This window comes from Crocodylus porosus, unplaced genomic scaffold (genome assembly GCF_001723895.1).
Source record: "Crocodylus porosus isolate Cpor-Errol unplaced genomic scaffold, CroPor_comp1, whole genome shotgun sequence".
Taxonomy (NCBI): Eukaryota; Metazoa; Chordata; order Crocodylia; family Crocodylidae; genus Crocodylus; species Crocodylus porosus.
In genome coordinates, this window is record NW_017728909.1 from 5,722,334 (window position 1) to 5,737,141 (window position 14,808).

A 14,808-nucleotide genomic window follows, 5' to 3' on the forward strand; every position below is an offset into this window, starting at 1 on the left:
CTACTTTTGGTACGGTCCATATTGTTGTTTTGCATGCGATTTTGTAAAATGAAAATTTAAACTGACTTGTTACAAACTCTGCAAAACTACACACTTGATTCAGTCTTTGCTGTTTGAGCTTAAGTTTCAGTTCTTCGAGTTCACTAGGAAGTGAGAAATCACTGCCAGTTGCAGGTTGCACTGTCATTAATGCTTTTCAGTTGTGATTCTTTTAAATGAAGTGAGTGCAGCATCACATAGTAGACATGGGGTAGGCAAAATATGGCCTGTGGGCCACATCCAGCCCACCAAGCTATTCTATGTAACCCGCAGGGCCCCTAAAAAATTTAGAGTATTAATTATTATCTGCGCATGGCTGTCTGTCAAAAATCACAAGGCACCAGCAGCAACAGGACCCAGGGGGAGCCAGCAGCAGGACCCAGTGGCTGAGAAGCAAAGCCCACCTGGCCCCACCCCCAACTCTCCAGCCCCCAACCAGAAGCCTCTGCAGCTTCTAGCCTGGTGATCCTTTGGCTGTTCCCTGCCCTCCCTCTGTCTGAGTGGAAAGTCAGATGCAATCAGATGGAGGGAAGCAGGGAAACTGCTGCCATCAGCCTATGCTGCAGGACCCAGGCTAGCACCATGCCATGCTATGCAGTCCTAGCCATGCAGCTGGGAACCACATGGTGCTGGCCAGGGCAGGCTGGAGCCATAGCAGTAGGCAGGGGGGCAGAAATCAGCAGCAGGCATGGGGAGTGGTGGGCAGGTAGGGTGCTAAAAGGTCCCGGCGGGGGCTGCAGTGCGGGGGGGGGGGGCAGCAGGAAGGGCCAGTGGGTGAGGGAAGTGGTGGCTGAGAAGCAGTGGTAGCAGTGGCAGACAGGCATACAGGAGGGAAAGGGAAGTAACAGGGAAGTGTTGGTGGCAGCAGATGGAAGTGTGGAGCCTGTGCCAGTGCCCTGGGGTCAGTGAGGACCCAGAGTGGGGCAGCAACAAGAGTGCGAAGCCTGGGCATGAGCACGGGGTCTGCCTGGCTGCCCTGCATGAAGCTTACACACAGTCCATGAGAGCTGCATGCGATGGAGCTGATTGCCCGGCCCCATCTCTCTCTCCCACGCCACCCACACCCTCCCACAGCCCCCACCCCAACCACACACCCCACAGCCATCCACACCCACCCACCAAAGTAGGACTTTATTTTGAGCTATTATGCAATTGCCTCTAGACGTACTATGCAAGCAAACGTAAATCAAGACAATGATATTTTTAAATAAAATTTAAGTAAGTTATAGTAGATGTATTTACAAACTGTTACAAACTAGTCAGAGGGGACCAGCAGGCATTGGGGGAGTCCCTGTTCCCCTGAGGACTGCCAGGAGTGACCAGGAATAACGGTCACAAGCTGGCAGAGGGTAGATTCAGGCTAGATATCAGGAGGCGCTACTTCACTATCAGGGCAGCTAGGATCTGGAACTAACTTCCAAGAGAAGTCGTCCTGGCTCCTACCCTGGGGGTCTTTAAGAGGAGGCTGGATGAACACCTTGCTGAGGTTGTTTGATCCCAGTACTCTTTCCTGCCATGGCAGGGGGTTGGACTCGATGATCTGGTCAGGTCCCTTCCGACCCTACAAACTATGAAACTATTTTTAGTATATGATTTGGGGGTTTTTTTTCATTTTCAAGATAGCAGCACCCTGCCTCCCAAAAGGAGTATTTCCAGAGCAAGGAGAAGGACTTCTAGTGGCAAAAGTCAGGGATTAGAGGTGGGACTTCCAGTCCCAAGCTGGTGACCAGGGGGCAGGGTACCTGTCCAGGGAGGCTGAGGGGATGGCGGGCAGCTACGATTGTGATCCTTGACAGCTGACCAAAACTCATTAAATGGCCCTCCAGCCAAAATAATTGCCTGCCCCTGTAGTAGACAGATATTTTTCCTTCCATCACCCCCACGCCCAAAGAAAAGCTCGTTCCCCTTTTTTCACACAACATCTATATTCATCTTACTTTCTTGATCCGTCTGTGTGTTTTTGCAAACTAACATTATTTGTTTACTTCAGAGCCCTGCAACAGGTGCTCAGGATTCAACAAACATCTTCTGGGAGCAAGAGGCAGGATTCTTGAAATGTGAGCATTGCTATACATCCCAGCTGGTTTAATCTGCAACAGCAGGGGAACTATCTACATCCCTACTAGGAAATGTAGGACATGTGCTATCTATTTCTATCAGTCATGTACATGTGTTGCATTATGCATGACTGCAAGACATGCCCCATATCTGTTATAAACAACCTCTCCCCACCGTCATTTGCAGTTTGCTGCAGTCACTTGCAGCTCTAGAGCCACAGGCCTAATGTCACTGCTCTAAACCAGTGATTCTCAACCAGGGTGCTTCAAGATCCTATCAAGGGTGCCTGCTTCAGCATTGTGAGCACGGTTAGGTGTGCAAAGATGATATACAAGATAAATCCAGAGAATTGCTTCATTATTTTTCTGTAGTCTTAAAACAAGTGAAAATTAAGAGCTAGCATTTTCCAGAGGGTGCCCTGAGTCTATTGAGGGGTGCCTTGAGTCTGAAAAGATTGAGAACCACTAGTCTAGATAAGTCTCATTGATAACTAAGGAGTAACTATCACTACTCTACAACAATTAATGCAGCCAAAAATATATTTGAGGGGCACTTCCTGAACAGCGTTCATGTGGGCACATTCTACACAAGACATTTACTACACAGCTGAATACTTAACTGAGCAGTAAATGTCTTGGCATCTACACGTGCACCCTTATTAGGGTGCGCAAAACTAATAAAATCTGCAGCAGGGTAGTATTTGTAATTACAAATACCACCCTGCTACAGAGTTTGGGTTTTTTTGTGAACAAAAGCACACATGTAGACACTGCCTAAGCTGGCTGGGGCACAAGGATGCTTCAGTGCAGGGGCTACACCCTCATGCCTCATCCAGCCCCACCACAGCACATGGAGCCCAATCGGAGCAGCCCTGGGCTGGCAGTTTTATCCATTAGTCATCAAAAGTTATTTACAAAACGTTGGGTACAGTTATCAATATTTTATTAGAGTTCAGCACAATATTCCCTTAACATAAAATAATTTAAACAAATTTTCAAAATATTTGATACAAAAAATCCCAACAGGCTGACATTAAAATATATCTCACTTTTTTAAAAATCTTGATGTGCCTTTAAATCCATGAAAGATTGTAAACGCAAGACAAAAAGACCCTTAAGGTTCCCCTTTAAGACTTAAACCAAAAATATCTGAAGTTCCAAGAAAGTGTCCCAAAGGGCTCTTGCCTAGATTTATATCTAAATTTTCTAGCTTGTTTCACTAAATGCCTGCCTAAATATTTGTATGCTTTCTTCCCAACTCTGTAAGTTTCTATATTTTTTAATGCCCTATATAACTGAAGAACAGGTTTATTTTCTTTGCTTAGGCCCTGTACAAAAATGAATGCGATCGCAAAATTATTTCACTGAAGGCAGCAAGTCTGACTAGCGATCTGCCACTTCATCAGCCTTCTAGTGAGAACTGGACTACGTAGATACTTGTCAATAGTAATACTATTCTGCAAAGGTTCATTTCCCAAACTACCAGGGAAATTAAGGGCATTCAGCATCTTGCAGGATTAGGCTCTAAAATAGCAGTGCTACAGCAAATAATCCAGTGCTTACCAGACCATCTCTAAAGGTTGAGCAGTTCAACAGAGGAGCCCTAGGAACCAATTTGGAGACCTGGCATCCTACTGTACATTCAGTTAGTGCCACACTTGACTCACTGCTGCCTTGCTGCGGAGCTAGATCATGCTATTTTTGTTTTTTCATTGGAATGTCTATTGTCATAAAATCCTCCGCTAAAGTTACTTCTTGGCCAGCTAATACTGCTTCTGCCTGTCTCTTTAATTCTGTGACATCAGTGTCTCCTTCTCCCACCAGAGCAGCCGGTTTGTATCTCTGACTGAAATGAGTCAGAACCAGATTCTTCACTTTACATAGCTTTGCAAACTCAGCTGCCATTCTTGGAGTGCTATGACCATGCTCGATGGCTTTGTCCACTTGACTGTCATCCAATGTGGCTTCATGAACCAATAGATCTGCTTCAAAGCAAAGTTTCACTGCTTCATCTCCAACAACACCTGAACAGTCACCTAAAATACATATTTTCCTTCCAGGAATAGGATCTTCCAAGACATCTGAAGGAGAAATAGTTATTCCACTTTCTAGGACAACTGTAATACCATTTTTCAGCTTCCCATATACAGGACCTGGCTGAACTCCTAGTAAGAAGAGGGAGAAGTTCATGGTTAGTTTTTGTGTTCATGTACTAAACACTGGTCATCTTTCAGTACAGGAGCTGAAAAATTTTACACTGAGTCCACTAAAGCAGGGGTGGATAGCCAATTCTCAATCTGATTCATCTCTCCGTTGATCCAATATGTGGCATAGGCAGACTGGGGAGAATACAGGGCAGGGAGCAGAAAGCAGAGCAATACACCAGGCAGGGAGCAAAGGGCAGGGAACAGGAAGTAGAGCAGCAGATTGGACAGTGAGCACAGGACAGGAAGCAGAAAAATCACCAAAGCAGAAGATCTGCTCCTTGCCCTAGGCAGCATAGGGCAAGGAGCAGAAAGCAGAGCAGCAGACTGAGCAGGGAGGAAGGGGATCAGAGGGGCACTCTGGGAGGATGTGGGGCTAATTTGTGGCACATCTCCAAAAAAGGGCTGGCCTCCACTGCATCAAGGCATGAGTTTTTAATCAGACCATAAGGAAAACAATATTTCATTTCAGACAATATTTCACTTCATATTCTAAGTAGGTTTTATTTTAGCAGGAGGTTCTATAGAAAAGTTTTTAAATGGTAACTTTTGATTCGATATTCTCTCCCAAATACACACTGTTATATCTTTCCACTATGGTCCATTCATGCTTTCTTAAACTAAGCCCTTAAACAATGTGCCGACACAGGAAAATGTTTTTTTTCTCTTCTGATGATCAAAGCCATCCTCATTAGTATAACAAGTTTTAGAATAAGTTTTCCATTTTCTTCTGAAGAATAAAATGGCCCAATTCAGGCTGGATTACAGACAAATGCACATGGCTCTAATTCAGTAATCTCCCTTGGAGCAGTTTTCAGAGGAGTCTTCAGCCATTAATTAACACAATTCTATTACAAATCCTGAAAGTATATGTCAGGTTGAACACTGTATACTTTTGGGTATCCCTCACCAGTGGATTTTCAGCATCGGAAGATGAACATTGGTGGTCCAACTACCAGAATAGGTATATTAGAAATTCTAATATAGGCATATAATGGTTAAATATAAAATGCAATTATAATTCTTTTAGAACCAACATGCATGCATCTTGTGAGGACATTTAGGATATCTATAAAAATCAGTGATATTCACAAATGATCTCTTTACAATAAAATAAACCCAGCTACTTACCAAGGTCTTTTAATTTCTGTACATTGAGTTTACCGGTTCGCTGTTTTTCCTCTACTAGAAATCCAAAGGAAGGAATGCGGTGAAATAAACGGAAAGCTTTCATAACAAGCTGTTCATCATTGACCAATGTGTAGCAGTTTTCTACAGGATCCAGATAAATTGTTCTCCCTTGCACTTCTTTGGAAGATCCTCCATCTCCGTTCAGCCTGGTTAATTCTTTAAACTCTTCTGGAGGGCATTGGTCTGGTGTAGGTACTAGTTCATGAACAACATATGAAAACAGAAGCTCTGAGTGGGAGAGCTCCATAGTTCTCCAAATGAAGTCTCTCAGTCCTACAGGCCCATAAATATCAACATGTTGCTTGCTTGGGCAAGAACTACTTTGGAGACTAACTGTGCACAACAAACCAGGAAGCCCAAAAAAATGGTCGCCATGAAGGTGGGTTATGAAAATCTTTGTAATTCTACCTATTAATGGAAACAAAAAGTACAGCAGCAACTGAACAGATTTTTTCCAGCTTCAGCTTCCTGCCATTGGTCTATATTATGTTCTTTACTAACATAGTAAAATCCCATTCTAATAACAGTAGAAGGACAAATAACTACATATGCAATCAAGTGCCATTGTTTCTGCAAGCATTTTATAAGGAATTCTTACTCCTCTTTGATCAGGAAATCTCTTGCTATTTGTGAGAGCTTGAAAAAATATCCAAATTCCCCAATAAATTAGCAAAGTATTTTAAAATGCCATCTCTAGCTATGGGTAGAGCCAGCATTTATTTAAACAATGGAGGGGGAACCACTGTTGGGGAGAGAGCATGAGCTGTTGCACTGTAACTATTTCATCTTTCACGATCCTGTAGCAATATAAATGAGCAAAATTCCTGCAGATTTAACCCTGAGCGACACAGGGTTAAACAGGGGATAGTTTTTCTACGCTGCATCACTACAGGAACAGGCAGGGATAGCAGTTACATCCCACACCAAACTATCAACCTCATGTTTTCATAACCATATGTGGGAAAGTGTCAATTAGTACAGTTCAGTGTTCTCTGTGTATACCTACATGTGGAGAAAATGCAAAAAATCACACACAAGTCCCCTCTCTCCAGCTTCTCTTCAATAAATTATGAGCTCTTTTTTTCCCTCCAAAGTATTCTCCATCCATCAATACTTTGCTGCTCTCTCTCCAATTTTTCAGCATTCTGAAATGCCAAAAAAAATCTAGTCCTGATTTCACTAATGTCACACAAATGACTTCCCTAATTACTCTTCCCATATTTATATCCAAAGATTCTGGGATGTCTTTTTTGCTACAGCTTTGAAGTGGGAGCTTTCTTGTACATTGTGAATCACTACTTTCGATTACTATGTGCATGTGGCAGAATTGTTAATAATGGCAAAAAGTGCTCAATAAATATTTGTTTGAAGATAGCTCATTCCCCATTTGCAAGTTTAGCTCCTTGTGTAACTCTACTGCTTGTATTAAAATACATTTTGTTTGAATGGGCCAGGCTTACCGACTGCTTCAGCTTGTATGCCTTTTCCTCATTATTTACCATTACAAATATCTGTGTCACACTGACTGAATCAGCAGTGATTTAATATTTACTTTCTTGGAGAACCACTGTTCCCTTTCCTAGATACAATAATGAGCAATACTTGTGTGTGTTTACATGTCCCCAGAAAATATGAGTTCAAATACAGAAGATATTGCACTTAGATTGTGTAAAAGCTCTCTCAGAAACCATACTTGCAAATTGCCCAGACCTGCTTTCAGATGGCTTTTCATAAACTGTGTTTGAGTTCCTTCTCCGCAGTCAAAAAGCCAACATTCTCCTTCATTACGAATGACGGTAGCTGAGGCTCCTCTTGTTGGAGATGGATATGCGGAGCCTGTTCCCAGAAAAGTGATATCCATGGACATTTTGCACCTCTCAGTATATGACCTAAAAACAAACAGATTGCACAAGCTTAGTTCTGCTGAGGAACAGAAACAAGCCATAATCCTTTAAATAAAGGGTGGCAAAATCATTTTCTTGACAAGATTAGATTCTTCTTCAATATAGTCCATGGACTGGGGTATAAATTATGGACTATATTCTATTCATGATTCACAGCAGCAACCCCACCAATGTTAAAGAATTTAGTATGGCCTTTATTTTCTAAGGGATCTTCATGTCACGTTCAGTATCAATTGAAAGAAATTCTCACCTTTCCAGTGACTCCTATTCCCGACTTCTGTTTCTCTTCTTTCCCCATCCTCATCTCATTTTTAGCTGACCCTGTTTAGACCGATGTTCCCCCAACATCTTTCTATACAGCATGGGCTTCCCTCCCCATTTATCCCTTCCCAATTCCTTCTGCTAAAACAATTAACAATAACAATGTATTTAACACTTATATTTAAGAGACCATTGGACTTCGGAGCTACCTTCCCCCCAGTTAAAATGGGCAAATAATCTCATAACCCTTCCAGACTCTGAAAAACAGGCAGAGGTTGATTTATGCTTACTTTGCATTTGGAACAATTTTTTTGCAGGGACAAAGACTAGAAATACACTTGAGTTTTAAGCAGTAGCTTTCTACAAAATCATATGAACACAGGACTGGAAGAACCTCAGATCATCATATGTAGGCCACAAACAGATGAAGCGGGTCCGGTGTTTGACACTCCTGTTTTAAAAAAGCATGCCATACAAACAGCAGGCATAAGTTAAAAGTTTTTTTCCCCTTTGTCAGAACAAAGAAGCTGAGTTATATTTCTGTATGTGATCAGCATAGCCTCTTGCATGTTCTAGTGAAAGCAGCTTGGAGACGGTTTGCTAAATACAAGTTGTATTAATACCTTCAGCTGAATTACTTGCATTTTCTCAAAGCATTAAAGACTTGAGATTTGCAAATCCATTTTCAAGCACACTTCCACAGGCGTTTAAACAATGCCCTCTATATACTTGAGCAGTCTATTGGTAAAGCTCACACAGCCAAACACATTTAATTATGACAAAAATAGGTGAGCTGTTATTTCTTGAGGGCAATAACGATTCTCTTCAAGTTTAATACTCCATTTCTACATTATGGCACCAGGATCCCCTGGAGGATGGTGAAAGATAGCATGCTATCAATCTGAACCACGATTAGAGTTTGCCAGTCCTCTCCTTAAAAGTAAAAGGACTGTGGCTCAAAAGGTATCAGAAGCAGAAGTTTTGCTTTGTTATATAATAATAGCTATTACACACAAGAGGCAGTCAGTGGCTGTAGGGTCAATTGGCAATTTTAGGTGGAAGTTCAAATAAATGTGAAACTATACATTACACTTTGATCATGTTAAGAGCACTTAAAATGTGAATGATCGCATACTAATGCTTGTTAACAAGTGCTCAGTGCCCTTTACGCATCTTTAAATTACTCTGCTTTGGGCAACGATTATCTTTGAGCTGTGCTACCTAGCTTCGGTTAAATTAACTTCTGGGTGTTCATGCAAGACAAAACCACCAACTGCAGTGCCTCAGTATCCCCAGAATCACTACTCCCAAGTGGACTAGCTATCATCCAGGACTCTATGGGAAGGGAGGCATGGGGAAGGGACAAGGGTAGGGACAGGCCTGGAGCAGGGAAAGGAAGGGGAAAGAGAGAAAGGGTGAGTGGGCTGCCAGGCTGCTGTTCTCTCTGCTTGCCAACCCCCAGATTGCTCTCCTGCCACCCCAATTACCCCCCATTGGCCCCCATTGCCCCATATCACTGCCCTGATCAGCCCAAGAGTGGGGGAAGTGCCCGTGGAGGTTTCCCCTCCTTGCCTGCTCCTGGGGTCTCTGCAGACCTCACCACGCTTGAGCGCCCACCGGCCCTACGACTGAAGGGGAGACAGGGGGCAGGCACAAGGCAGCAGTGCCAGATTTTGGCTTAACCCACTTCAGCTACAGTTTAGGGCTTCACAATATGAGCGGCCTCTAAATAAGGGGTGGGGCAGACAACTGGACAGTTTAATTCTAATATGACAAAAATATACAAATGCATGGCTCCACAGTTGTTATTCATATTGAGTTCGTAAGTTTGTGCAGAAATAACAATAAGTCATCTTTGATTAGACTAACTTAAATAGTCGGACCAAGAAGTTTCTTGGATTTAAAACCCCTTGGCCAGGCTGAGGAGGGCTCTGGCGCCGCTGGGCCCGCTCTTCCCAGATGGAGGGGACAGGAACGAAGCCAAGCCTGGCAGCAAGATCACTCATCCCTCCACCCGGGGAGGAAGAGCGCACACGAACCGCAGAGGCTTCCTCAGCCTGACGACGGGTTTTTCAACCCGAAAGCTAGCTAAGAAACTTGTTCCCCCCCCCCAGCTATTTGAGTCGGTCTAATAAAAAGAGCTCGCATGCACCCGAAGAACCGCGTCAGCCCACGTCTTTAGACCAACACGGCTACCACCTACCCCCCGGCGATAATTCATCTTAAAACGCCACGAAAATCCACTTCCGGGGATTCATTTTTCTCTTCGGCGGGACGCGGCTCGGGGCCTCGGCGCGGCGCGGTCGGGGCGGGCTGCAGACACGGGGGGGGAGGGGCAGGCAATGAAATGCACTCGGGTGTATTTGGCCCTCCCCTCGCTCTCCGCCAGGGACCCGGGGGCCAAAGCAGAGCTGGGGGCGACCCTGGGGCTGAGGCGGGGTGCCTCGCGAGGCCGGCGGAGCAGCACAGGGCCCGCCCCCGAGGGCCTCGGCAAGGGGCGGGCTGCGGGGCCGCGGCTCCGCCCACCCGGGGCGGGGCATCGCCCCCGCCCCCCAGGTTCCCACGTGCCGCCCGGCCGGGACCCTCCGCGGGCACGTGTATGGTGCGAGACAGAAAGGCATGCAGAACTAACCTGGAAGTCCTGGTGCCAAAACGAGACCTTTTAGCAGCCCGAGACACGGCAAATACATAAACACATATTTTTCTGCACGCTTTCAGGCTCCAACAGCTACCAAAATACATCCCGAAACGGAAGATGCCGAATTTTAGCCGATTTTCGGATCCTAAACGGCAGTGCTGCGCTACAAGAAGCATTTCTCCGCCTGGCCCCTGGCACCGCGGGCGAAGCAGTGCTGCCTGAGCCGCCCGTGCCAGTCCCCTCTTGCCAGGCGCAGGGTCGCGTCAGAGAAGCCGGAGCTCGATTTAAGAGAAACAGCTTTTCTGCTCCCTCGCGGGAAGGATGTGGTTATGAGAGGAAGGCCGAGCAAAATGTTTCTAGCATAAAACCCCCATGACACAGGGTGATCTTTCAGGTGTCTGCCCCAAGTAACATTCAGGACCATGCGTTTCTACACCAGTTTGTACAACCAGTGAGTTTTGGAGGTCAAGGAAGACCTAAAAGGGTATCCTGAGGCCTCAAGGAGTTTGGACCAGGAGAAGGAAACAGGTTTGGCTTATACTGTCACTCCCCATACCCATTACCACCCAGCTCTGGGCCCATAAAAACCCTACAAGCCCCCCTGCTCAGGGCCCAACTCATTGCTGTATCTGGACGCGGGAAGGATTACGCCATGGCCAGACTGGTACAGACTGGGGGGACTTTTGCCTTCCTCTGTAGCGGGGAGTGTGGCCCTCTACCGGGAATATTAACAACCTTTCGTAGCGGCAGTGCACTGGCTGCTGTGGTTCCCTCGCTTAACCCGTGGCAGGTTTGGAGGTCAGGTTGTGTCAGGATGGAGGGCAGTCACATGCAGAGTTTACATGATGGTTGTACAAAGTGGTTTGGATAGGGATGATCCTGTCTCAGGCAGGCGGTTTGACCAGACGACCTCTGGAAGTCCCTTCCTGCCCAGTCTCTCTATGACATCGAGAAGGGGGGAGCCAGGGGAAGGTGCAGTGGCACCCCGCTTCTGGTCCTGTGCCCTCCTTTTGCCCATCTGTGGCCTGCCCGATTGACACCCCTGCAGCCCTGTTTTAACTCCCACTGAGAAGATCCATGCAAGAGGTAAGGATTTCCTTTTCGGACCTGGTCACACAGGCACATTGAGCAGCTCATGGAGCTCTCCGTCCCTGAACTGTCTGTCCATTAAACACACAAAACTGGTTTTAAGCACTCATTTGGTGGCTCAAAATGATGCCACTCCAGCCTAAGTTTCCCTCTGCTCCATGTTACCCAGCTCACGTTGTGCCAATATGTGGCCACTCTAGGCTACATTACAGTGGGAACACCCCAGCTGCCACCTCTCCCCTGCTGGCCCGGATTGGGCCCACTGCCTCCCCCAGCACCCGTGATGGTCAGCACCCCAACACCCAATCTCCGACTCTGCCTGGAGAAAAGCAGCAGCCTGGCGGTGGAGGCTGGGCAGACAGGTTAACCCTTCCCTCTCCCGGGCCAGACAGCACAGGCAGCCACAAGGAAGGAGTGGGGTGGCGCCGGGGGAAGCCCAGATTGGGGTTGGGGCAGAGGGAATTCTCACCTTTCAGTCCTCCAGGGCCCCGAGGGCCTGAACTTGTCCCAACACAACACTTGGCTTCCTCACGCCTCAAACTTGATTTGGGCTTTCAGCTTTCCCAGCTTCAGCCCCTTGCCTCTGGCTGTGCCCCTTCAGCCTAGGTCCACCACTGCCTCAGGCCTTGGCTTCTGGGCCTCCGGTCCTGGTCTTGCCCCTACTCAGACTACGGGCCCCTGCATGGCCCCATCTTGCGCTGTCCAGCTCTGGTCCCCCAGAGCTCTCAACCCAGGCAACACTGAACTGGGCACTTCTCAGGAGCCCCTGTAGCCTCCACATCATAGTCACAACCTGGTCCCCTGTTTTAAACTTAAGCAAACAGAAATATAAGCAAACCACTTTCAACTGAAGCTTTGCCCAACTCTGGATCAATACCCCAACCCAAGCTACACACCCCACTAGCTGTCTCAGTCTAGCCCTTGCAGGCAGCTGGGGCGTCCATGAGCCTGTCTCCTGCAGCCATCATCCCGGGGAGCTCCTCTCCCTGCAGCAGACTGCGCCTTCTGCCTCAGGCCATGGGTTTATATCCCACAAACCCTGCCCCTTCCTGCCATGTGGCTTTTGAGCCATACATTTCCCATTTCATCTGCTGTGGCTGCCAGACCACCAGCTTAGCTTGCTGTATCCTCTTGGAGCAACAGGAGCTTCTGGCTCCTATTATATTGCCCTGGCGTGAATCACAGAGAAAACTGGCTGGAAATGGCCTCCAGAGGCTATCTGGGCCAACCCCCTGGCTGAGGCAGGACCATCCCTAACCAACCCATCCCATACAAATACAAAATCTAAACTTTTCCTAAAATTGCCATCAACCCCGATGCAACACAAGGCATAACGCCCTAACCTGGCACAGGTAAAGCAGGGGGACCACCACCCAGCCTCTCTGCATGGAGGTAAGTGCTGTGAAATATAAATTAGTTTTTGAAATTAGGTGCCACTCAATTCACAAAAGTTATGGAGGGCTGCCATGAGTCCAAAAAGATTGAGAACCACTTAAATAAACACTTTAATATATACATTAGCTTCTTCAATCCGTTGCCACTCAGTTGTGAGAAGTTATAGAAGGATGCCATGAGCCCAGTGATGGACGCCTCGAGTCCAGAAAGGTTGAGAACCTTCGGTCTCTGCTGTGCCCCGCTAGGCCTTTACAAACAGCAGCAGCAGGACGCATGAGTTTAATGTCTCTTGAATAGCTCCCTCCCACGCTTTCTCATAGATCTCTGACTAATCCATGCAGAACTTCAGAATGACTTGCAAACCACTAAATCATTGCAGTTCACTATATATAGTAAAACCAGGGCCAGGATGAATGCTCTGCCAGTCCCATTTTGGAGACTTCTGATATATAGCTGTATCCTGAAATGAATAGATTATCGGCAAGCACGGTAGACAGGATAAATAAAAAACAGTGGTGCTCCTGATTTGACCAAACTTGCTGCTGTTTAAAGCTGAACAGGTTTAGATCCCTAGTATTTGGGTAGATCCCTATCAGTGAAGACATTTGAACATCCAGGCTACCGCTTTGTGATTTCAGCAGCTGATTTTAACAATTTTATATGTTTAAATAAAAACACACACAATATTTGATGTATTGAACTGAGTGACGTGGCTCACTGGCTTCCCTTGCTCTATTCTTCCAATGAATTGGAGAAGGATTGGTTGTGTAAAGCATAGACATATAGGCATATAGACAAGTCTACCTGTGTTTGTCTTTCCATTCCCATCCCTGCTGTTCAGTACTGTTTCCCTTACAACGAAGGTGTCAAATGTCTAAGAGTCTGGGGCTACACACTGCACAGGGTCATACTGGCATTAACCACTGGCCCCCTGGGATGCATGCTGTACCATGCATGCATGTGCCTGCATCCCCAACTCCCTGCTGCATTGCATGTGCAGGTGCCCCAGCCTCACCATCAGCTCCCTGGTTTTAGTCTCCCCCAGCCCCACAAGTACCCTGAGTCAGTCCAGCTCACCCCATGGGGCAGGAAGTGGAAGTTGGAGAAGGGAAGGGACCTGGAGGCCATCTGGAATAACAGGAGCAGCAGCCTGCAGGTCACCAGCTAGACAGTCCTGCCTTACAACAAAGAGGTGTTGCAAGAACTCCCAGCTGTGCAGAGGACCTACGGCTGCAACCTCTGACACTCGGGATCAAAAACATACATCTAAAACTTCCCGTTAGAGTCGACTTAGCCAAAAGGCTTCTTTCTTTGGATGGTTCACCCACTTGTTTCAAGTGTTTGTCCATGCTGTTCCTCACCCCAAAACCATATTAATAATTTTAACAGGGTTGGGTATTTTACCAGTCAAATAAAGTTTGGTCAATTGACCAGTCAAATATCCATCAAAAATTGTTTAAAAATTGCCAATAAGTTAAATAAGACAAAACCCAAACATTTTCTATTCATAATCATATTTTTGTGAAACTACAACAAAAAATATTAATTCCCAATGAAATTACTATAATCTTTGACCAGTCAAAAATATGCAGTCAATTGACAATATTTGGCTGGTCAATTTACCAGCTTGCCAGCCCTATATTTTAATGCTATTTGACCCTCAGATTACAAGTCTTTTGTTTTGCATCTGAGTTTGCCATGTATCTTAATATAAAAACCAGCAAACTGGGGGGAAAAGCTGTGTGAAATCTTGTTAGTAAAGCACTATAAATAACTATGCACAATAATAAAAAGGAATACACCAAAAATACACAAACCAACCACATCTAAACTTCTATAATATGTGTATCACAAGGGCTCTCTGACAGCCCCATGAAGGAAGGCGAGAACAATGACCCATTAAAAAAAAAATCACAAAATTCGCTTTTAATTGCTTATAAGGTTATAACCCTGCCTGCTTCACCTTATGGAAGGTCCAGTGTGGTCTACTTGCAGGAGACTTTCTATGCTGCTATTTCTTTTGGGGCTGT

General features: G+C 45.9%; 1 protein-coding gene across 3 annotated transcripts; it reads right to left on the reverse strand.

The window, feature by feature from the left end:
- Positions 1-3,017: 3,017 nt before the first annotated feature.
- On the reverse strand, positions 3,018-9,923 carry ELAC1 (elaC ribonuclease Z 1). Of its 3 annotated transcripts, none has more exons than XM_019531772.1 (4): positions 9,860-9,923; positions 7,202-7,380; positions 5,432-5,899; positions 3,018-4,261 (listed from the first exon to the last, which is right to left on the reverse strand). In XM_019531772.1, exons 2-4 carry the CDS (start codon positions 7,356-7,358, stop codon positions 3,792-3,794), a joined length of 1,095 nt encoding a protein of 364 aa, XP_019387317.1. In that variant the 5' UTR covers positions 7,359-7,380; positions 9,860-9,923; the 3' UTR covers positions 3,018-3,791. The 3 variants fall into 3 exon arrangements, with proteins under 3 accessions (XP_019387317.1, XP_019387316.1, XP_019387318.1); XM_019531771.1 differs by lacking the exon at positions 9,860-9,923 and adding an exon at positions 7,947-8,385; XM_019531773.1 differs by lacking the exon at positions 9,860-9,923 and adding an exon at positions 7,646-7,767.
- Between the last annotated feature and the right edge of the window lie 4,885 nt (positions 9,924-14,808).

What these genes read in the sequence shown, in the direction of transcription:
- ELAC1 (XM_019531772.1), bottom strand. Translation starts at nt 7,358, where the DNA reads ATGTCCATGGATATCACTTTTCTGGGAACAGGCTCCGCATATCCATCT. An exon ending in GAAAAGCCATCTGAAAGCAG is followed by an intron (nt 5,900 to 7,201) that starts GTCTGGGCAATT and finishes TTCCATTAATAG; the next exon opens with GTAGAATTACAAAGATTTTC. An exon ending in ACAGAAATTAAAAGACCTTG is followed by an intron (nt 4,262 to 5,431) that starts GTAAGTAGCTGG and finishes TCTTCTTACTAG; the next exon opens with GAGTTCAGCCAGGTCCTGTA.